We start from the raw sequence: 23,869 nt of genomic DNA on the forward strand, positions 1-23,869 counted from the left end.
AGACACTGACCCGAGTCTGGGAAACTGCCTGCTATTTGTTTCGATGCTCAATAATACTTTATGCTCCACACCATGGGCTAAAGATGGTGAAGCTCTACGTCACCCCTTCTGTTTAAGAAGATGAGTCTAAAGCTCCTCTGATGTCTGATCAATAAGACACAAGAAAGCTGAACACAATTAACCTAGAGTTCAAAGAGATGAGCTGGAGGGGAGAAAATAAAGAGTACACGGAGATGAAGATAAGGGAATGGAGAAAGAAAGAGAGAGTGTAGAGGCCACACTGCCCTCAGCAAAGACAAACTCATACTGTACAGTATCAGAGATGAGGCAGCTCAGCAACTGTAGGAGGATTGAGTGGGATTGACAGTTGAAGATGTACATTAGATAGCATCAGGAATTATAGACGTCTAAGATCGTGGAACGTGAACGTTTGTCCTAGGTTGATGTTATGAACTCAAAGTGCTGTGATTTGCAACATGGCTCATGAGCTGACTTTGGTGAACGAGACGGTAGGACATTTGTCTCAGTGCTCAGTGCTCACAGAACTCAAGTGTTCTCACACATAACAGCTTAAAAGTTAATAGATAGGTAGAATAAATGATAAGTGATATGCTAATAAATAATAATAATAATATTCAAGGCTTCAACGCGATACAATCGGATATGATTTAATCAGCATCTAACGTGAACGAGTGCTTTAAGGATCAGATTCCACTTTGCTAGCCTGTTTGGACATCAGTTCAGAATGATGAATTTTGTGAACACCCCAGTCGTTTCTCTCATATACAAACTTATATTATATTATATGATATAATATCATATTTATTTAGATATTTTTGACAGAACTAACCGGATGTTCATGTAAAAACTCACACACAGAGCTCACAAACATATCCTAAATGAAAGTCTAAAGCGTTCCCCTTTCTGTTTTCTGTTTTTATTCAGCTTTCTGTTGTTATTATTTATAGTAATTTAATAGTTTACTGTGATTTAGGGGATTTTTTTGTTGTTGTTTTTTTTTTCAGAAAATTATTTGGTCTAAAAAGCATTTTGTGATTTTACAGAGCAGATTGGTTGCATCATTGGGATCTTTTCTTATCTGGAAAGATAAAAAGACATTCCTTAATGCTCTTAATCTGAAACCTGGTTCAATATCCTGAAATCCGGTGCAGTCCTGAATCGAAGGGTGTGAATTCACCAAAACAGACTATCCCACACTCCGGTGACAAATCCCTCGGCAAGGTCAGAGGTCAGATTCATCACGCCTGTTTCCCGGTTTTAACACTTTCTGATTATATATTTAGGGGTAAAAATGACTAAAGTAAATGGCATCAGAGCTGCTACTGCAAAGTGCTCATGCATTAATGAAGCAGATGACACTTCTCAGCATATTGAGCTGAAAGTGACACCTCAGTGCTTATTAGCGACCATGCTTCATTCAGTAGCGTCTCATCAGTGGTCCTCTCACCCTCCTTGTAAGATTAAACAACATTCAGCAGTGTGAATTCATTATGCACTGTGAATGTGCTATATCATCCCAGAGTCTTTAAAATTGCCTTTATGCTCAGTTTAGATGGGTTTGTGCACATTAAAAAAGGGCCTTAGATGAAGTAAATTCAATTATAGTGATGTGAGTAAATAAACTGGGTTGAATGTGACTACAAGAAATAAAGCCATTTATTGCAGGGGTGGAGAAATCATCATTTTATTAGCTAGCCAGTGAAAGCTCTAATCAACTGGTCAAGGCTAATGTTGTGCTTACACAGATGTATAATGATTTAGGCTGAAAAGTGACAACTAGCATAATTTAACTCGAATGTGTGACAAGCAATTTATGTGTATTACATTCCTGCACATTCCTTACCTGCACACTTCATACAAAACACCTGCAAACGTCAAACAATACACACCTGCAAGCTACAAACAATACACACCTGCAAGCTTCAAACAATAAACACCTGCGAACTTCAGCCAATACACACCTGCAAGCTTCAAACAATAAACACCTACAAACTTGAAACAATACACACCTGCAAACTTCAGCCAATACACACCTGCAAGCTACAAACAATACACACCTGCAAGCTACAAACAATACACACCTGCAAGCTTCAAACAATAAACACCTGCGAACTTCAGCCAATACACACCTGCAAGCTACAAACAATACACACCTGCAAGCTTCAAACAATAAACACCTGCAAACTTCAAACAATACACACCTGCAAGCTTCAAACAATAAACAGCTGCAAGCTTCAAACAATAAACACCTGCAAACTTCAAACAATACACACCCGCATGCTTCAAACAATACACACCTGCAAGCTTCAAACAATAAACACCTGCAAACTTCAAACAATACACACCTGCAAGCTTCAAACAATAAACAGCTGCAAGCTTCAAACAATAAACACCTGCAAACTTCAAACAATACACACCCGCATGCTTCAAACAATACACACCTGCAAGCTTCAAACAATAAACAGCTGCAAGCTTCAAACAATAAACACCTGCAAACTTCAAACAATACACACCCGCATGCTTCAAACAATACACACCTGCAAGCTTCAAACAATAAACACCTGCAAACTTCAAACAATACACACCCGCATGCTTCCAACAATACACACCTGCAAGCTTCAAACAATACACACCCGCATGCTTCAAACAATACACACCCGCATGCTTCAAACAATACACACCTGCAAGCTTCAAATAATACACACCTGCAAGCTTCAAATAATACACACCTGCAAGCTTCAAGCAATAAACACCTGCAAACGTCAAAGAATAAACACCTGCAAACTTCAAACTATAAACACCTGCAAGCTTCAAACAATAAACACCTGCAAACTTCAAACAATAAACACCTGCAAACTTCAAACAATACACACCTGCAAGCTTCAAATAATACACACCTGCAAACTTCAAACAATAAACACCTGCAAACTTCAAACAATACACACCTGCAAGCTTCAAGCAATAAACACCTGCAAACGTCAAAGAATAAACACCTGCAAACTTCAAACAATAAACACCTGCAAGCTTCAAACAATAAACACCTGCAAACTTCAAACAATACACACCCGCATGCTTCAAACAATAAACACCTGCAAACTTCAAACAATACACACCCGCATGCTTCAAACAATACACACCCGCATGCTTCAAACAATACACACCTGCAAGCTTCAAATAATACACACCTGCAAGCTTCAAATAATACACACCTGCAAGCTTCAAATAATACACACCCGCAAGCTTCAAATAATACACACCCGCAAGCTTCAAACAATACACACCTGCAAGCTTCAAACAATACACACCTGCAAGCTTCAAATAATACACACCTGCAAGCTTCAAGCAATAAACACCTGCAAACGTCAAAGAATAAACACCTGCAAACTTCAAACTATAAACACCTACAAACTTCTAACAAAACACACCTGCACACATTTTACCAACAGACAGTAAGAGTATTCTTGTGGGATTCAGAAACAAGTCCCAATGCTTTGCACCACTGAGAAATATTTGAACAGGTTGGAGCATATTGCATGAAAAAAATTAAATTCATAGGAAGCTTTTTATTCTTTGGCAAAGCTGTCAGCGATGCAAGATCGTGTGCCTGCTCCATCCATCTCTCTCTCTCTCTCTCTCTCTCTCTCTCTCTCTCTCTCTCTCCTCCTACACCTCTTTATGTTCTGTTGAAGAGTGTGGTGTGATCATGTTTCTCCTCCCTTTCCTCCTCTTCCGTCTGGTCTACTGAAATCCAGTTCCTGAGATGAACAACACAAGCTCTGCTGACAAGCGTGGCTACTTACTTTATACATCTTCTACTCTCTGTTCCCTTCCTCCCCACATCTCCATATCTCCCGATGCCTGCTTTATTCTGTCACTTCTCTTATGCGTGCGACTGTTTGTGAAGGTTCGTGTTATGACTTTTCACAATTGCTTACTCACATACTGCTGGCTGCTATTGAACGACCCCCTTAATACTTCACAGTATTGGAGGAGCAGCTAGAATCTTTTGACACTCTTACAGAGTGGAGGTGCAGGTACTGTACGACACACACAACGTGTTAATATTGTCTGAATGTATTACAGCCTGAGTGTATTCAACACATTATAGGCAGCCCCTGGCATTGTTGTCTGAATCGTTTGAGGGAGGAAGAAGTCATTAGATAATTCAAGTGAAAAATTCACACTTGCATGACTTGAAAAAATCTACACCGACAAGCACACTTGCCCAACTATAAATGAGCACTCGAGGCTCTCTCTTTCTAGATAGATAGATAGATAGATAGATAGATAGATAGATAGATAGATAGATAGATAGATAGATAGATAGATAGATAGATAGATAGATAGATAGAATTGAATGCTGTTATATGTGCTATATGTGCACTGATAGATAGATAGATAGATAGATAGATAGATAGATAGATAGATAGATAGATAGATAGATAGATAGATAGATAGATAGATAGATAGATAGAATTTAAGGCTGTTATATGTGCTATATGTGCACTGATAGATAGATAGATAGATAGATAGATAGATAGATAGATAGATAGATAGATAGATAGATAGATAGATAGATAGATAGATAGATAGATAGATAGATAGATAGATAGATAGAATTAAATGCTGTTATATGTTATATGTGCTATATGTGCACTGATAGATAGATAGATAGATAGATAGATAGATAGATAGATAGATAGATAGATAGATAGATAGATAGATAGATAGATAGATAGATAGATAGATAGAAAGATTAAGAGACCAATTTATAGTTGTGTTTAAATGAATTTTTTTTTAAAAATTTAGTTTAAAGTTACTGACAACATTTCTCCAAAATTCCAAATAAACATATTGTCTTTTAGAGCATGTATTTACAAAAAATTACAACCAGTCGAATAACAAAAACTAAATTAATTTTTAAACACCACAATACTCATTTTTAAACTTAGGAAAGGTTTTAAAACCAATATTTGGTGAAATATGCCTGATTTTCAATCACAGCTTTCATGAGTCTTGGCATGCTCTCCACCAAACTTTCACACTGCTGTTGGGTGACTTTATGCTACTCCTTGTGCAAAAATACAAGCAGCTCAGCTTTGTTTTATGGCTTGTGATCATCTATCTTATGCTTGATCACATTCCATCGTTTGTCTTTGGGGTTCAGGTCTGGAGATTGGGATGGCCAGGATAGAGTCTTGGTGTCACGGTCCTCCATCCACACCTTGATGGCCCTGTTGTGTGTCATGGAGCATTATCCTGTTGGAAAAGTCAATCCTTACAGTTGGGGAACATTGTCAGAGCAGAAAGAAGAAATTTTACTTCCAGGAAAGCTTTGTACGTGAATTGATTCAATCGCCCTTCACCCCCAGACCATCACAGATTCTCCGACAGATTTCTCAGTGGGTGCTACACACCGTGGCATGTTGACCTCTCCAGGTTTTCATCTAACCATAACATGACCAAGTGTTGGGCAAAGCTGAAAATTGGATTCTGTGAAGATGACCCCTTCTTTGCTTCTAATTGGTGAAGGGCTTTTTTCTAGCATTCTAACTTCAGCCATGCCTCTATAAGACAGTTTTGAACCGTCCTCACCATGCACTTCACCCCTGCTGCCATTTGCCATTCTTTTTGTAGGTCCTTGATTTCATCCATTTATTGAGTGACAATCGAATGAGTTGGCGGTCATCCCGGTCAGTTCAGAGTTGCTTTTGCCCTCTGCTGGTCTGTAGCTTTGTTTTCTCGAGTGTCTGCAGCTTGACCTTGTTCTTATGAACCGCTGTCTTGAAATTTTAAGGATGGAAGTAACCCGATGCTCACTCTGCCAGTAAAGCCGGAATTGAACCCTTCTTTTCCTTACTTCTTTTCAACTCTTTTGGCATGATCAAGAGTTTTATTGGAAGAGGATAATGATGACAACAGAAATGGATTTTATTCTTTTTCTTGTTAAATAAGATTTGGTTCAGGTGATCACCTAATCAGTCCATGATTAAGCAGAATGAGGTGTGACACTGAATGGAATGGAATGGAAATGCTGAATTTAGAAAAATTTGAAGTGGTCTCTTATTTTTTTTCCAGAGCTGTATATAGTTTGTAGTAAGCTTACCAATTAGAAGACAGTCCCGTGTTGTCACCCCAAAAACATGACCTATCTATGAGGTATAATGGATTTTATGGATCCAGTAGGGCAGGGTTGGGGTATTAGAGAGATGACTATAGTAATAGCTTATACGAAATAAGTTTTTTTTTCTTGCTAATCATGCTGATTACACCCGATGTGATAATAACTCATTTAATAATGAATACTTGATTGTTGATTGTTAAACACTGTGAATGAGGTGTAATTTTCCCTCTCATGAGCATCTCTACTAGTTGATTGAAGGGTGTTTTATTTGACAATTATGGACCTATTGGTCTGGTAGTAATGCGGTTTTCATCAAATGTTTAGCTGTTACACATGTACAATAAAATCTGAACCTTCACACTGACATCTCGGTTACAAAGCAGTAAATTATTGTGTATAAATTATTGTTTGGACAGTGTAACTATCAGTGATAGGGCAGTGTGGAGTTTACTGAGGAAAAACCAGAGAGGTCTCAAAGTCTGTAGCAGGGGTCAAATCCCAGCTAATCAAATCTGTAATAGTAACCAGAGACGATACAAGATAAACAAAACCACAGGCTGGTTTTATTGAAGGTATAAAACATGGCTGTATTTTACAAGAAAACACAGAAACACAAAGGACCGAGAGGGAAACAAAGTGTGAGTGCATGTGATCTTGGATTGGAGCAAACCTGTGAAAGAAACGTGTGGAATTTTGAATGGATGGATGGGTGGATGGATGGATGGAACCATAGAATAAATAATAATAATTTATCAACAAGCCTCATTTGCTATTATTTATCAGTTTTCATGTTTTTGAGTCATAGAGATATGGAGGTATTGATCATGATTGGTTTTGATTTTTATCATTCTAACAAAAAGAAAAAAAAAAAGAATTACAGACTCTTTAGCCACGCTTCACCAACTCTACTGGATTACATACATAATCCTGGAAGACGTCTTTGATCCTACGCCTTTTCTCCTCGGGGTTGTGGATTCTGTGTGTACAGTTTAAGGTCACATGTTAAACCTTATTTCAGCAGATAGACACACAAACACAACAATTCCGCAGTCCCCACTGAGTTGACCTGCACCGAGTACGTAGTGGTAGTTATAATTCGTTCTTTATCTGTGATCTATCTGCGATCTTGATCTTCCTGAATAAACCATGACCTTGTTTAACATCCACAAAGCATTTCATTAATCCTCGCTCTTATTGTTTAAAGCCACCTACTTATATTTCTCCACTGGATAATACTGAGACACTCCGCATGCATTAATGTGCTCAGGTTTTATGCAGATCCCGAGAATGGAAACGAAAAACAAACTCTTTTTTTTAATCTAGATGTTCTATGATTATTCTCAGTATTCTTGTGAGATATGTGATGTGTAAATTAAGTGAAAGCCCAGACCGTACAGTACTTAATTAAACATTTTTTTTTACAAAAAAGTAAAATTAGCTTAGCGTCAATCTTACAGAAGCTTATCACACAAGAACTAATTCTTATGTTTACAGGTGCAGATGTTAAGTGTGTTTCTGTCAGATATGAGCTCTGTTTGTAACTTTGCAGTCTGGTAATAGGATTTAAGAAAAAAAAAAATCTTCCAACAGGCAATTAATTTCATAGTCTGGTGCTACCTTCTGGATGCACCGCATATCTCTTGGTCCCAGAGAGGCTATTTGGTTAGCTGGATGGGAAAGCAGTAATGAACAGTAATTTGTTTGATGTGATGCTTTTCTTCGGGATAGATCGGAAACCAGATGGAGAGGGTAAAACGGGTCAGAGTAGTTACACAGAGAAGCTAATGGATTCATATGATTTCTGCTGATGGAGATGTAAAGCATTGGATGCTGTCAGGATTCCAGGACATATGACCAATATGTAGAAAATTATACTTTGTAAATCATTTTGCATAAGATGTTTGCACACTCGTACACACAAGATCTATCTTTCTTTTCTTTCTTTTTTTACCTTTTTAAATTTTTATATTTATGAGTACAGAATCTTGTGTGTGTGTATATGTGTGTGTGTGAGAGCGAGAGAGAATGAAATGAAGCATAATGTCTGTCTTTCATTTTTTGTCTAAAATGTTCACCTTATGTTTGTGTTCTAAAATATTAATTTTTATATACATGATTTATATGTAAATGGGGCCTTGTGAATTGAGTGAAGGAATCATGTGTGTGTGTGTGTGTGTGTGTGTGTGTGTGTGTGTGTGTGTGTGTGTGTGTGTGTGTGTGTGTGTGTGTGTGTGTGTTTGAAAGAGCTAATGTGTCTGTGACATGTCAGTCACATGCCAGGTGTTCAGAGACCCCATACCAAGACCTGAAAGCTTACAGGCACAACACACTTACCTCTAGCGAGAAGGTGATTTGTGTGTGTGTGTGTGTGTGTGTGTGTGTGTGTGTGTGTGTGTGTGTGTGTGTGTGTGAGCTTTTATCACCTTTCTCTACTCTCCTCCCTGTTCATCTCTCCTCTCTCTGCCACTGTGTGACAGAGTGAAAGGAACACCACCATATATAAGCCTCTTTTCCCAAAAGCTCTCCCACGAGCAGCCGCACAAACGGAGGACTGTGATTAAAAATTAATGACCCTGTTTTGTTGCGTGGAGGGAAAAGGAGAGTAGAGCTGACTGTCATACAGCTCCTCTGCACGAAAAAAAAACAAAAAAAAAAAAACATACACACATCTTATTTAAAAACAACACTTTTTTTTTTTCATGAAAGCTCACTTAATGTAGAGCAGGGAAGACTGAAACTTTTTTATAGTCACAGACCCAATTTTTTGTTAGAAAAAAGATAATGGATCCGTGCAATACTTTGGTACTCGGATATATTTAAATATATATATTTAAAAAAAAAATGGCAACATCTTTTTGGAGCAATCGTTTAGAGACGATAGTGTAGAATATTTTATTATATTAAACTGTAAAAACAAAAAAAGTGTATTACTTTAAGACAACGTATTAAAATGTGTTTAAACAACTGATCAAATTGAATTAGTCTATTTATTGTGATTACACCAAAAACATTAATCTTTGATTCAGAATTCGGATGATTTGACAGTCTAATGTGAATGTGAGATTCTTGTGAGAATCAATTAGACTTTCAAACAATTGAACTGTTTAAACATCAACAGTGTGCTTACTGTTCAAATATTTGCTCCATTTGGATAATAAATCGATGGAGCCGTGCATTCTTTTATTCAGGAAAGCCCATGGCTATGAGTGCTCTGAATGGCTAAGCTTAGGGGCAAAGAGATCTGAATAATCTTCAAATGTGTTCTTTTTATTTATCTGGTTTATGATGATAGAATAAAGGACATGGTAGTATATAGTTAGAGAGACACATGAGTACAGTAAAATGAGGCCATATGTTATATGTCTACAGTTTTTCAGTAAGCAATGGGGATTTCTTTCAACGCCATACAAAATACAAAAGTCCAAACATTATACCTGGTTGAAGCTCACCCTCAGGCTGTATTGTATACAATCTGGCCTTTTGTAAGCACCTAATCAATCCCAGATGTCAATTCCACATTCTGCAAGGACACTTTTACAAACTTTTTGGGTTTAAGTATACTTAGTAAACTTGTAAACTTGACAAAAATAGTATTAGTTAAAAACACCAAACAACCAAAAACACCAAACAAGAATAATATGCAATCAGATTGGATAACTATTTAAACAATTTATAACAATTTAAACATACATAGAGGGGGCACGGTGGCTTAGTGGTTAGCACGTTTGCCTCACACCTATAGGGTTGGGGTTTTGATTCCCGCCTCCGCCTTGTGTGTGTGGAGTTTACATGTTCTCCCCGTGCCTCGGGGGTTTCCTCCGGGTACTCCGGTTTCCTCCCCCGGTCCAAAGACATGCATGTTAGGTTGATTGGCATCTCTGGAAAATTGTCCGTAGTGTGTGATTGTGTGAGTGAATGAGAGTGTGTGTTTGTGTGTGTGCCCTGCGATGGGTTGGCACTCCGTTCAGCGTGTATCCTGCCTTGATGCCCGATGACGCCTGAGATAGGCACAGGCTCCTCGTGACCCGAGAAGTTCGGATAAGCGATAGAAAATGAATGAATGAATGAATGAATGAATGACATACATAGAGAGGACAAACTATTTTAGGACTGACACGGAACAGGTGAACACAAGTAGGCAACAAAACAATGAAAGAACAGGACTGGGACAAGACAGCCATGATCATGGGGAATCTTGCCACGTATAAAGAGGCTTATTACGCTTCCATTTTTCTAGTTTACAAGAGAAAACATCAAATTTGACACTTGTTAAGGAATTTTTAGTAAAAACCTTCATCTTAGAACTACTGAATAATTGAATATCTCTTAAAACCGTACTAGAGACACTCTGATGTCTAAGTGCCATTTTTTTTTACACTTTGCAAGTGAAATCTTTTTCATGAATCCTAAATGTTACAAACTGAAATGATAAAATGACTTGAAATGGTGAGACAGTAACCAGTTACCAGTTACTGCTCCTCACATTTTATGTCATGTTGTAAACCAAACAGCCTCATAATTATTAACATCTTTTTAGTATCGCTCATCTTTTTAGTGTCATTCCCCAGCCTCAGGATTGAAAAACATCCCTTGGCAGTAGAATTAAAGAGCTTGAGAAAATTGTAGACACTTGTTTCTATGACCGGGTCTGAAATAAATCGTTTGCAGTAAACAGTAATGTGTTAATGATTTCTGAACACAAGTAACCAGAAATACCTGCTTCAAACTTTAACATTCCTTAATAGGCCAGGAAATGTCTTAAGAATGTAGGTTTTAAGAATATGGTTTATTATAGAATATTATAATTGTATGTTATGGATTACTAAGATATGGTTTAGTCTTCCAGTCTATTGCTAAGAACAACCATTTAAGATCCCCAACAATCCCTAATAGAGATCTAGATCTGTTAAAAATCCTTGCTTTATTGATTTTTGACAGGCACACACATGCACACACACGCACACACACACACACACACACACACACACACACACACACACACACACACACACACGTACCTGGACTTCCTGGGGAATTTGTGTGTACACTCCATGCTTGCTCTCTGAAGCCAGTGTTGGGAATATTTAATGAAAAATGTACTGAAGTTGGAGCCTTGATGTCAGAGAGCTGACTTGAGCTCTTTGGAGTGTTGCTTCACTGAGCATGCTCTTAGCTTAGACACACGGGGTCAGATTGTGGTTTAAAAGCCGCCGTGAAGTTCTGGGAAAAGTTTAGCTGTAGAGCTGTCAACATGATCAGGAATAAATTCAAGCTGCCTAATGAAGGTATGTAAATGATTCTTATTAAAACAAAGGCTTGTGTCAGAACTGGATGGTAGAGGGCATGAATGGAGCTGATTTTCCATTTAATTGGCTTTAATGATAAGATTTTGGGCAGAATAAGGAACCAGTGAAAGTGCTAATTTACCTTTATTACTTTTTCTTGCGGTTGACTGCAACAGTTAGTCTCTAACATTTAGCAAGTCGGTGTCAGTGTCACAAAAGCGTAGATATGTAGAAATTGATGTACTGTATGTGTTCATGGTGTGTATGTATATATATATATATGTGTGTGTGTGTGTGTGTGTGTGTGTGTGTGTGTGTGTGTGTGTGTGTAGATAGATAGATAGATAGATAGATAGATAGATAGATAGATAGATAGATAGATAGATAGATAGATAGATAGATAGATAGATAGATAGATATGAATATATATAAATCTGTTGCCAGATCTGCAAACATTCAGAAGCAGACCAATATCAGGATATATATGGATATCTGTATGGTTGTGAATATTCATTCTTTGAACGCTTTAAAATCTCAATAACTAAGAAAAGTTTACTTTATCTAAGTCTCCGTTTGACCAGTTGAGCTTGATACAAGAAACTTAAAGCTCTAAAGTTAACTTAAAGACACTTTCCACTACTTGGCTATATAGTATTTAGTTATAAAAGTGAAACGATTTATATTCACACTATTCACTGTCACTATGTTATATGATGTAACATAACAGTCCTGGAGAAATGTTGTCTCATCTCACTGTGTACTGCGTCAGCTATATATGGTTAAAATGACAATAAAAGCTTCTTGATTTGACTTGACTTGATTTGTCACCCTGATGAGGAGGGGATTCCTGCTTGATTCTGATTCATGACATCTCAAGGAGTTTTTCCTTTTCAGAAATTTCAATTAGAATTTTAATATCTTTAAAGCATTGTCAAAATTGTTATTCAAATAAAATTTAATTGAATTTAAATGTGTTTTCTTAGATAGTTATTTCACAGATGTCCAAAAACGTTTTTTTTTTTTTTTTTTCCATAATTAAAACACGAGGGGGAGTAAACATGTACCTGGCATCACCATGCACAGCTCTGAGCCACTCAATAGCCACAACACAACACCTATTGTGGGATAATGTTCCTAAAAGAAAAAAGTTTAGAACACTGGGCAGAAATATGTATTCTGTCTCCGAATTTCCTAAAAAAGTATGCGAGATTTGCTTAATTATGTCTGAAAATGGGTGCAAATAGCTTTCTTTTTTACGTTTAACCCTCATCTAGCTTAATGTTTCCTTTCAGCGCTTCTTGAACATTATGTTTTAAGTGCTTACGATGTTGTCTTTACTGTATAATTATAGTTGTCTTTTTGCCAATAGAAGAATTTAATGGTTGTCTTCACAGCTCTGAGGACTAGAGACCAAGTTGTTTGTACCATTTTTTTGTACATAACACACATTTACTCCTGAAAACAACTTAGCACATGTAGCTCTCAATGCTGTGAAGAAATCGGTAATTAAAAACAAAATAATGGTCTGTATTGAGGCAGTTGTACTTAAGTGATGGTGCAAAAGTACAGTTATTTAAGTGTATTCCATTATTACAAAGTAAAAGTACTGGTGGTTTATGGTAAAGACTCATTTTACATTATTAACTACACAACAGTGATGCGCACCTTAATTCAACATATAGCTGTACTGTTATCACTGCTATTGTTATCACTAGACCTGTCACAATTATTACATAACTATCTGAATTTTAAAATTGGTTATATTTGACAATATGGCTTCCACCCTCGTTATTCCGCAACATGCGCGTAACTGTTTGTGCAACTGTTTAGAAGAAGAAGAAGAACGGGGGCATAGAAGCCTTTATTATCGCCACATATACAATACAGCACAGTGGAATTCTTTCCTTCACATACCTGAACTGAGGAGGTTGGGGTCAGAGTGCAGGGGCAGCTATGATACATAACGCCCCAGGAGAAAGGAGAGTTGAGGGCCTTGCTCAAGGGCCCAACAGTGGCAGCTTTGGCTGTGCTGGGCATTGAACCCCAATCCTCCGATCAACAACCCAGAGCCTTAACAAGTTGAGCCACCACTGTCCCAGATTATTGTGCACACAATTGAATTAAGGTAAAAGATAATTAGGGTACTCCGGTTTCCTCCCCCGGTCCAAAGACATGCATGGTAGGTTGATTGGCATCTCTGGAAAATTGTTCGTAGTGTGTGAGTGTGTGAGTGAATGAGAGTGTGTGTGTGCTCTGCGATGGGTTGGCACTCCGTCCAGGGTGTATCCTGCCTCGATGCCCGATGACGCCTGAGATAGGCACAGGCTCCCCGTGACCGGAGAAGTTCGGATAAGCGGTAGAAAAAGAACGAATGAACGAATAAAAGATAATTAAAGTCATGGAATTGTAATGTGTTAAATTAAAATGATATTTTCAAAAAAGTAAAGTAAAATAAAATTAAATAGAATCGGCTGTATATAATATAGGCAACCCCCCCCCCCCCATATAATGAATTCATCGTGTAAATACAATTCATTGACTAGTACATTGTCGTTTTCTTCTATTTTAAGAGGCTTATAGCTCTTTTTAAGTGTTCTTCCTAATTTCTGCAACGTATCAGTGATGATGCTCTTGAAAAGATTTTTCTCAAGATAAATGCTAATAAAATTTCATGTAACTTAGACACGGTGCAGGTTTACTCGAACTCTACCCTTTGTGTTTAACTTTCAATTCGTTTCTGAACTGTGTTTAATTCCAAACTTGCACCTGATGTCTAAATATTAATGTGTGCAATTTCTTTATTAAAATGTTTTACAGATTTTTATGTTTGATAACATTTATGTCCTGACCAGTTGCTACTAATGCATCTAAATACAGCTATACACTTGGTCTACAAAGACAAATTAGTGAGAAATCCAGAAATACACACTTTAGGGTTCTAGATTTGCCTTTTTTTTTTTTTTTTTGAAGGAGTATGTTGAAGTGACTCCGGTTAGGAACCCAGCCTTAACCTGAGAATATCTGACCCCTCTAAACAAAGTTGTTTGAATTTACTTATTACTACTACTGATTACCAAACTCTACAGTACATGATGCTGGTTCTCCTGGAAGTTTATGTTCACTGCCAGACACCTCAATCTAATTAATTAAGTTCAGTTATTTTCTAACTTTTTCCTTAACAGCATCATCTTCTTTTTATTTTACAGGTCTGAAGCGGATTCATGCTCTGACCATCCAGGCTAATTATGAGTTGAGGATTGACCTGGAGGACTTTGAGAACAGCACTTCCTTCGCGCAGTATGGATCCTTCGGCGTTGGATTGTTCTCCGTTGACCCGGACGAGGACGGCTACCCGTTGAGCATAGCGGACTACTCGGGAACCGCTGGTATGTTTATTATTTGTCTGAAGAGCTTTAGTATTCAGCAGGTAAGACTATATCTCAGGCTGAATCCTTTAGATTTATGAGGAAGGAGGAACCTTTTTGAAGGTGTGTTATACCGTACTGCTTTATTGAGTCATATTGTAAAGACTACTGCTGTACTACAAAAAAGTAGAACATACTGTACTAGCATTTTTTCAATGACCAACTTTGTGCCCTAAACGTAAAAGCATTGTGTTTATGTGTACTAGATACAGTAGTAATGTGTACTATCTTATCTGAGATATGAGAATTCGGTGTACTAAGAAATACATAGAGTACACTTGTACAAATGAACCAAATTCAGTTCAGTTAACATGAACCAGAAAGGGAAAGCTGCTGCATGTGCTGTCAGTGCTTTTGGTGTTCACAGGTTCATTACGGTTCAATCGTGGGTCCTTTTGGAGGGGTCTGAGATCATTTGGAGTGTTCACATACTGTACTGTATACACATGTATGCCTTATGGCGGCTTGAGAAAGCGTCGAGTGCTCGGATGAACGAGGTGTGACTTTTTAAGTATATGTAAAAATGCTTGCATATAAACACGACATCATATGAATAATTCAAATATATACATTACTAGTAGAGAATAGGGATAAACTTGTGGTATACTTGAGTGAACTCCTTTTCATGAGTGAAAGAATGTAAATGGAATTCGGAAAAATACGTTATTTAACGTTCAAACAAAATCTGTTCAGTGGATTTCAAACGGTTGGAGGTTTTGCGCTACAGACGCTCACTCGCTGTTGCTCGCTTTCTTATTTCATTTGACACAGCTTTAGCCTGAGGCTCAGATTTCTCTTACCGCAGGAAAAGTTGAGGAGTGTTTGTATAAACGTCACTACCTACGTACGTATGCAATCTCTACTGTTTCACCCTTATAAGACCCAAAGTATTGTTATAGTTAGCTACAGTATCCTGAGAGAACAATAGACCAAAGTCTGAGAAGATAGTATAGGAATTATTGTAGAAATCAGCACTTACTGTATTTTTAAAACTTCCCATAAGTAAATACTGAACAAATAAAGTATATGGGGTGCTTATCTCAGTGTGGCAGAGAACCTTTACCTACACTGCCCTCAGGTTCTCTGTCAAGCGTTAATTGGTTTTCTGCAATCAATCCGTCCCAGGTTCCTGTCCTCTGCCTCTGGCCTCCTCACCAGGTCGGACTCACTGGGAGGAGCAGCGATAATGAGGCAGTGTGGCACGTCTATGGGATGCCATAAAGGTGGACAGTTTGCTAATTATAAGAGGCAAAAAAAAAAAACACTTTATAAATATAAATCAGTAAAGGAAAAGAGTCTGCTCTGCTTTAATTAACCGGTGCACCTTCGGCTTTCTGCAGAACATACTGCAGTGATTCCAGAGGTGAGTACTTTAGAATGTCCACTCGTTTTTTATCCTGTTTTTATTCATTCATTCATTTTCTACCACTTCTCCGAACTTCTCGGGTCACGGTGAGCCTGTGCCTATCTCAGGCGTCATCGGGCATCGAAGCAGGATACATCCTGGACGGAGTGCCAACCCATCGCAGGGCACAAACACACTCTCATTCACTCACACACACACACACACTACGGACAATTTTCCAGAGATGCCAATCAACCTACCATGCATGTCTTTGGACCGGTGGAGGAAACAGAGTACTCGGAGGAAACCCCCGAGGCACAGGGAATGTAACGTCATGTTGTCACAAAATAAATTGAGGGATGTCAAGCACTTTTTCATCTCCAGATCTATTAAATCCCAAGAACAACATAACACAATGGACAAAATCCAGTAGACAACCTGCTTGTCTTGCTAGTGAACCAGTATATGTGCTTTATGTTATTTCACAGACATGTTGTAACTAGATATAAGATATAGCTGTACTGACAAAATTGGAACATATCATGAAGTATTTTTTTTAATCTTTCAAATTTTTTGTAAACAAGTCAAAATAATGACCTACGCGGTTGTGTTGGTCTTCCGTATTTAGCATTTAAGACCAATTTGCAGGATTCAATGCATGCAGTGCTTTAATTTAACACACGAAGACTAACACAACTGTGCCCTGCGATGGGTTGGCACTCCATCCAGGGTGTATCCTGCCTCGATGCCCGATGTCGCCTGAGATAGGCACAGGCTCCCCGTGACCCGAGGTAGTTCGGATAAGCGGTAGAAAATGAGTGAGTGAGAGTGAGAGACTAACACAACTTGCATAAAACGTAAGAAAGACAAATCATAACCGTGACATGGAAACATAAATAACCTAAACAATACATCATAATAACCTGGATAAAATGGCGTCTGGCATAAGGGCTCACACACAACGTTGCACTGCGATATCGCAAATTATGGCTGACAATAATCACAACAACAGGACAAGCATATATATATAGCAGCGCAACAAGGGACAGGTGAAAAAATGGGAAAACACATTAAGAAAGGTGGTGGCACCACCCATAAAGGAATAACACCCTGTGAGGATCCTGAGGCATCTCAAGATGTACCAGCTCCAGTTGGACTCTGCCTCATGAAGTATTAGGACATGAGGAGATGCCAAATACGTGCGGTCTTTCATGACAACATCCTTCTTATCAAAACACAATTGCTGGACTGCATATTTATAATCACACTCTTAAATGTCACCCAAATGAGGATGAGGTTCCCTTTTGAGTCTGGTTCCTCTCAAGGTTTCTTCCTCTTCCATCTAAGGGAGTTTTTCCTCACCACAGTCGCCTCAGTCACCTCAGACTTGTTCATTGGGGATAAAAACACACACATTTAAATATAAGTCTAATATGAATCTTGAATGTTTGTATTATATCTTTGTATAATGTTACATTTTTTTGGATTATGTTTCTTATCTTCTGTAAAGCTGCTTTGAGACAATGTCCATTGTTAAAAGTGCTATACAAATACATTTGAATTGAATTGAATTAAAATAGAAACTATTGAATAGTTTCCCACTTACTGTATGTCAAAGTTTTTCGACACCCAAAGCACCGGCTCTGAACCAGGAAAAGTGGTTCTTAAGTATCACCAAAACGTTGCTGGTCTAGACTTAAGAGCCACTTGTGTCAGGTTCTGGGGGCGTGCATGCCGCTAACGACCTTGTCTTTTGTCTTGTAAACAGTAGCGTTTACAAGACAAAAGACAAGGTCGTTAGCGGCATTTTTAAATCATTTTAAATCAGGATTAACCGTGGTTGGATACCAACGTAGGTTCGCAAGGCCATGAGCTTCAACAGTAAAGCAACATCCACCATTGTCGATGTTGTGTTTTCCGCTGCTGCGCTAACGTTACTGTATAACGTTGTGTACAGTAACGTAAGACTTGGCTCTGTGATGGCTCTCTAGCCCATGGAAAGGCAGATCGGTTTTTAGAAGGCTTGCCAGTGGAACCAACTTTGACCAGCACCAGCTTTGAACCAGCACCCGGTTCTTTCTGGTGGAAAAGGGGCATTAGTGGTTTGGCAAGGAACCACTCCCGACAGATTTACACAATTACTAATCAATTTTCAAAAAATTCCAATGTATTTGTCACCTACATAACCATACACAGTAAGGCAGGAAGTGAAATGCTTGTACAACCGTCTTCCCAGCAGAGAGATTTAGACAGGAAATACACATGAGTTAAATAATAGCACAGAGTTACAGAACAATACTGAAGTTGTACCAATTACCAAGGTGTAAATTGACAAAGTGACCAAAAGCAAAAATAGAATCCTTGATCACAAAAATCTATTACAGTATTATTACTAGTATTTGATAATTTAACAGCATGGAAACGTTTCTCATTGAGACATTTCCCACTACTTCTAAAAAAAACAGACTTTCTTTTGCATGTATCTCAGTCTTTTAAGAAAATGTTTAGCTCTTAAACTCTAGCTCTTATTCTATCTGAAGCTGATTTGTTGTAATTATTGTCTGTTTTCCAGAATTCAGCCTCAGCAGCAGCAGTCAGTAGGCTTTCCCAGACCACTGCACATACTGTATTATTTCAGCATGATGTGTCAAGTAATTCTATTCTGAAGCTAGCACTGAAAGGAGAAATAAAAATATGTGGCCAGTGAATAGCAACCTAAAGTCTAATGCAGTTATTTTGTCCCTTAGGCTAATCCCCTTAGGCTGTCCCTCGGGACGCACATGGCCTCACTTCATTGCTTCTTATACAGGAGTAATTCTGTGGTGGCCAATCAGGTTTCTGCAGCTGACTAAAGCAATAGGACCTGTCACTTGTCACGGTTTACTTACCTTACCGAACCTCCACAGCAGACACTCTATTAGCACAGCTAAATTAATACATATTTCCTCGAATGCTTGTTCCAACCTTCCCAGCAGCTTAATACTAATTTTTATGTCACTTTTGTTTGCACCGAAAACCAAAGAAAGTCTGACTGGTAAGAAGGTGTTGATGTATTGTCTATAGCAGCAGCTCTGACTGTAGCTTTTGCTACAAGGCAACTCACAGGTTCATATTATCACTTTTATTCTACATCATTTTTATTTTTGGAACAAATAACGTGAACAAAAATCATTTGAATAATTAAAAGACTTAAAAAAAACCCCGATATAACAAAGATTAGCACAAGTCTTTCCTCAGATAGAACGGATCTTTCGGTTCCTTGTCTTCAAGAAGTCAATTTCTATATAGAGTAGCTTTGTTTCTACTCATACCAGATTAAATGAATAGAAATGGCAGCATACAGTATAAAAATTGGCTTCTTAAAGACATATGTGCTTTGTGCCTGTTGAAAGATTTATTACTAATTTTTATTATTTTTTTTTTTTTTTGGAATTTAAAAGTAAAGATTAATTTACTCTCCTAAGTGTCTCTTCATTCATTCATTCATTTTCTACCGCTTATCCGAACTACCTCGGGTCACGGGGGACGCCTATCTCAGGCGTCATCGGGCATCGAGGCAGGATACACCCTGGACGGAGTGCCAACCCATCGCAGGGCACACACACACTCTCATTCACTCACACACTACGGACAATTTTCCAGAGATGCCAATAAACCTACCATGCATGTCTTTGGACCGGGGGAGGAAACCGGAGTACCCGGAGGAAACCCCCGAGGCACGGGGAGAACATGCAAACACAAGGCGGAGGCAGGAATCGAACCCCCAACCCTGGAGGTGTGAGGCGAACGTGCTAACCACTAAGCCACCGTGTTCCCCTTAAGTTTCTCTTATGTAGGCTAAAAATACTGCCAGAAAAGTTGTTAAAAGTCTTGGAATTTCTGTATGAATGTAAGTATAAAGTAAATTCTACAGCATTACATTTTTCTTGGCAGTTCACTGTGGTATAAGCAGAATAAAACATTCTTATGCATCACTTCGGGTTGATAAGAGTGACTAGACATTAGGCCAAACCTGATTATTTTCCTATCACAGCACACCCCCCAAGTGTTTTTTTTTTCCTTACAATGCTGTTTGAGTGCACGCTCTTTGTAATGTATTCTGTGCTGGTCTATTTATAAATGTGTGTGCATAATAGCTCATAATGATTTCATGGCTAGGTGGGTCTGTCCCAAGACGTCTGATTTAAATGCGTGGTGTAGTCGGGTGTTTTTGTCATTTCTGTGCTGAAGCGCTGAAGCCTGAAATGTTTGGGGAAAACAATTGACTATGACTATGTATGTTTAAGTAGGAAAATTACTGCATTAGCTTGAACATGATCAGTGATTTGTTTTGCTTTGCTTTGTAACATTCTGTAGCTGAAATTAGTCTGAAAATATGAGAATCGGAGGGAATAAAATTAAACTACGCCTGGTTATGTCATAACTCCATGTTGTTTTGATGTCATAACTCCATGTTGTTCTGATTTTATAACTCCACAGGGTTCTGATATCATAACCTCACAAGGCTTTCATGTCATATTTCCATGTTGTTCTGATGTCATAACTCCAGAAGGCTTTTATGTCATATCTCCATGTTGTTTTGATTTCACAACTCCACAGGGTACTGATGTCATAACCCCACAAGGCTTTGATGTCATATTTCAATGTTGTTGTGATCTCATAACTCCATGTTGTTCTGATCGATCTCATAACTCCATGTTGTTCTGATCGATCTCATAACTCCATGTTGTTCTGATTTTATAACTCCACAGGGTTCTGATATCATAACCTCACAAGGCTTTCATGTCATATTTCCATGTTGTTCTGATGTCATAACTCCAGAAGGCTTTTATGTCATATCTCCATGTTGTTTTGATTTCACAACTCCACAGGGTACTGATGTCATAACCCCACAAGGCTTTGATGTCATATTTCAATGTTGTTGTGATCTCATAACTCCATGTTGTTCTGATCGATCTCATAACTCCATGTTGTTCTGATCGATCTCATAACTCCATGTTGTTCTGATCAATCTCATAACTCCATGTTGTTCTGATGTCAAACCTCGTGTTGCTCTGATCTCATATCTTTATGTCGCTCTGATGTCAAACCTCCATGTTGTTCTGATCTCATAACTCCATGTTGTTCTGATCTGATATCTTTATGTTGCTCTGTTGTCAAACCTCCATGTTGTTCTGATCTCATAACTCCATGTTGTTCTGATCTGATATCTTTATGTTGCTCTGTTGTCAAACCTCCATGTTGCTCTGTTGTCAAGCCTCCATGTTGTTCTGATCTCGTAACTCCATGTTGTTCTGATCTCGTAACTCCATGTTGTTCTGATGTCAAACCTCCATGTTGTTCTGATCTCATAACTTCATGTTGTTCTGATCTCATAACTTCATGTTGTTCTGATCTCATAACTCCATGTTGTTCTGATCTCATAACTCCATGTTGTTCTGATGTCAAACCTCCATGTTGTTCTGATGTCAAACCTCCATGTTGTTCTGATCTCACAACTTCATGTTGTTCTGATCTCATAACTCCATGTTGTTCTGATCTCATAACTCCATGTTGTTCTGATCTCATAACTCCATGTTGTTCTGATGTCAGACCTCCATGTTGTTCTGATCTCATAACTCCATGTTGTTCTGATGTCAGACCTCCATGTTGTTCTGATGTGTATTTTGCGGTAACCATAATGTGACCATCCGTAAGGTTTGTAAATTAGTTTTAATTTCCCACAATTACAGATCCACCAAAAACAGCACAGTGTAATAAACGGCACTTGGAATGGAGGTGTAGCAGATATTAGGACATTTTACACACTCCACACTGAACACAGCAAAGTGACAAAGTAGGCATCAGAGATTTATGAGCATATCTTGGCTTTATGATATGATCTCTCGCTTATTTCTCTAAAAGTTCTGGTGTGATTCATACAGTATGTCTGCAGGAAAAGCTGATGTCATCAACCGCCATCTAATTCCATTACACTGCAACATTACAGTTACGAGACCTGCAGTCCATCACACTGCTACTGTACACCGAATTAACCTGTTACAGCAAATTAAACTCCTCTCCTCTTCTCTATTCTCCTCTCCTCTCCTCTCCTCGATTCTCCTCTCCTCTCCTCGATTCTCTTCTCTTCTCTCCTGTATTCTCCTCTCCTCTCCTCCCTTCTCTTCTCTCCTCTCCTCTCCTGTATTCTCCTCTTCTCTCCTGTATTCTCCTCTTCTCTCCTGTATTCTCCTCTTCTCTCCTGTATTCTCCTCTCCTCCCTTCTCTTCTCCTCCCTTCTCTTCTCTTCTCTCCTCTTCTCTCCTGTATTCTCCTCTCCTCCCTTCTCTTCTCCTCCCTTCTCTTCTCTTCTCTCCTGTATTCTCCTCTTCTCTCCTGTATTCTCCTCTCCTCCCTTCTCTTCTCTTCTCTTCTCTCCTCTTCTCTCCTCTTCTCTCCTGTATTCTCTTCTCCTCTCCTCCCTTCTCTTCTCTCCTCTCCTCTCCTCTCTTCTCTCCTGTATTCTCCTCTCCTCCCTTCTCTTCTCTTCCCTTCTCTCCTCTCCTCTCCTCTCCTCTCCTCTCCTCTCCTCTCCTCTCCTCTATTATCTTCTTTTCTCTCCTTTATTATCTCCTCTATTCTCTCCTTTCCCCTCCTCTTCTCTTCTCTTCTCTTCTCTATTCTCTCCTCTATTATCTCCTCTATTCTCTCCTCTCCTCTTCTTTCCTCTCCTCTCCACCCCTCTCTTGTCCTCTTCTCTTCTCTTCTCTCATCTCCTCTATTCTCTCCTTTCCTCTCCTCTTCTCTATTCTCTCCTCTATTCTCTCCTCTATTCTCTCCTCTCCTCTTCTTTCCTCTCCTCTCCTCCCCTCTCTTGTCCTCTTCTCTTCTCTTTTCTCTCCTCTATTATCTCCTCTATTCTCTCCTCTCCTCCCCTCTCTTGTCCTCTTCTCTTCTCTTCTCTTCTCTTCTCTCATCTCCTCTATTCTCTCCTCTCCTCTATTCTCTCCTCTATTTTCTCCTCTCCTCCCTTCCCCCTCTTCTCTTCTCTTCTCTTCTCTTCTCTTCTCTTCTCTTCTCCTTTCTTCTCCTCTCCTCCTCTCCCTGTACGTTTTTTCTCATCTCTTCTGTTCTTTTTGCCTTGTTCCATCTCTCTTGTCTTTCTCATTTCATCGCCTTTTTTATGTATTATCTGTGCGGCTTAAACACTTCTTAGCTAATGAATAATATTTTAGCAGATCGTGTACAAGGTAGAACCTGTATTAAAACGATGAGCTTAGACATGATGAATTACATTCTGTACTGTTGAATCACTCAGTTATTTTGAGTAATTAAAGTTCATAATGGAACGTAATGAGACGTAGTAATGTGATCTTTATTCTCTTCATTCCACAGCCCATGTCTGAGCTTTTCGAGTTTACTCCCTCTCTTTTGCTACGAGTTTAAGGACAGCATTTATGTTTGAATTGTCAATCAAGCAGACAGATTCAGTTAAAAATGGGTTTGTTTTAGTTCATGATTAATGATGAAACGTACCAGAGTCTCTACAGATCGACTCTCCTCTACAGATCATTGTATTTAGGCCAAACAGAATATGACTGAAACACTTCACTATAATAGAAATCAAATTATACTAAACAGCCAAGCTCATAAAGTGTGTGTGTGTGTGTATAAAAGAGAGAGAAATATT

The 23,869-nt window shown here is 38.6% G+C and overlaps 1 protein-coding gene across 3 annotated transcripts in view; it reads left to right on the forward strand.

Moving 5' to 3' along the window:
- LOC113645511 (fibrinogen C domain-containing protein 1-like) overlaps positions 1-23,869 on the forward strand; it is an 88,284-nt gene that overhangs the window by 60,024 nt on the left and 4,391 nt on the right. For all 3 annotated transcript variants that reach the window (XM_027151151.2, XM_027151152.2, XM_027151148.2), the window contains one exon: positions 14,637-14,816. In XM_027151151.2, coding sequence (XP_027006952.1) covers positions 14,637-14,816 — 180 coding nt within the window. The remainder of the gene's footprint in view (positions 1-14,636; positions 14,817-23,869) is intronic.

This window comes from Tachysurus fulvidraco, chromosome 14 (assembly GCF_022655615.1).
Source record: "Tachysurus fulvidraco isolate hzauxx_2018 chromosome 14, HZAU_PFXX_2.0, whole genome shotgun sequence".
Classification (NCBI taxonomy): domain Eukaryota; kingdom Metazoa; phylum Chordata; class Actinopteri; order Siluriformes; family Bagridae; genus Tachysurus; species Tachysurus fulvidraco.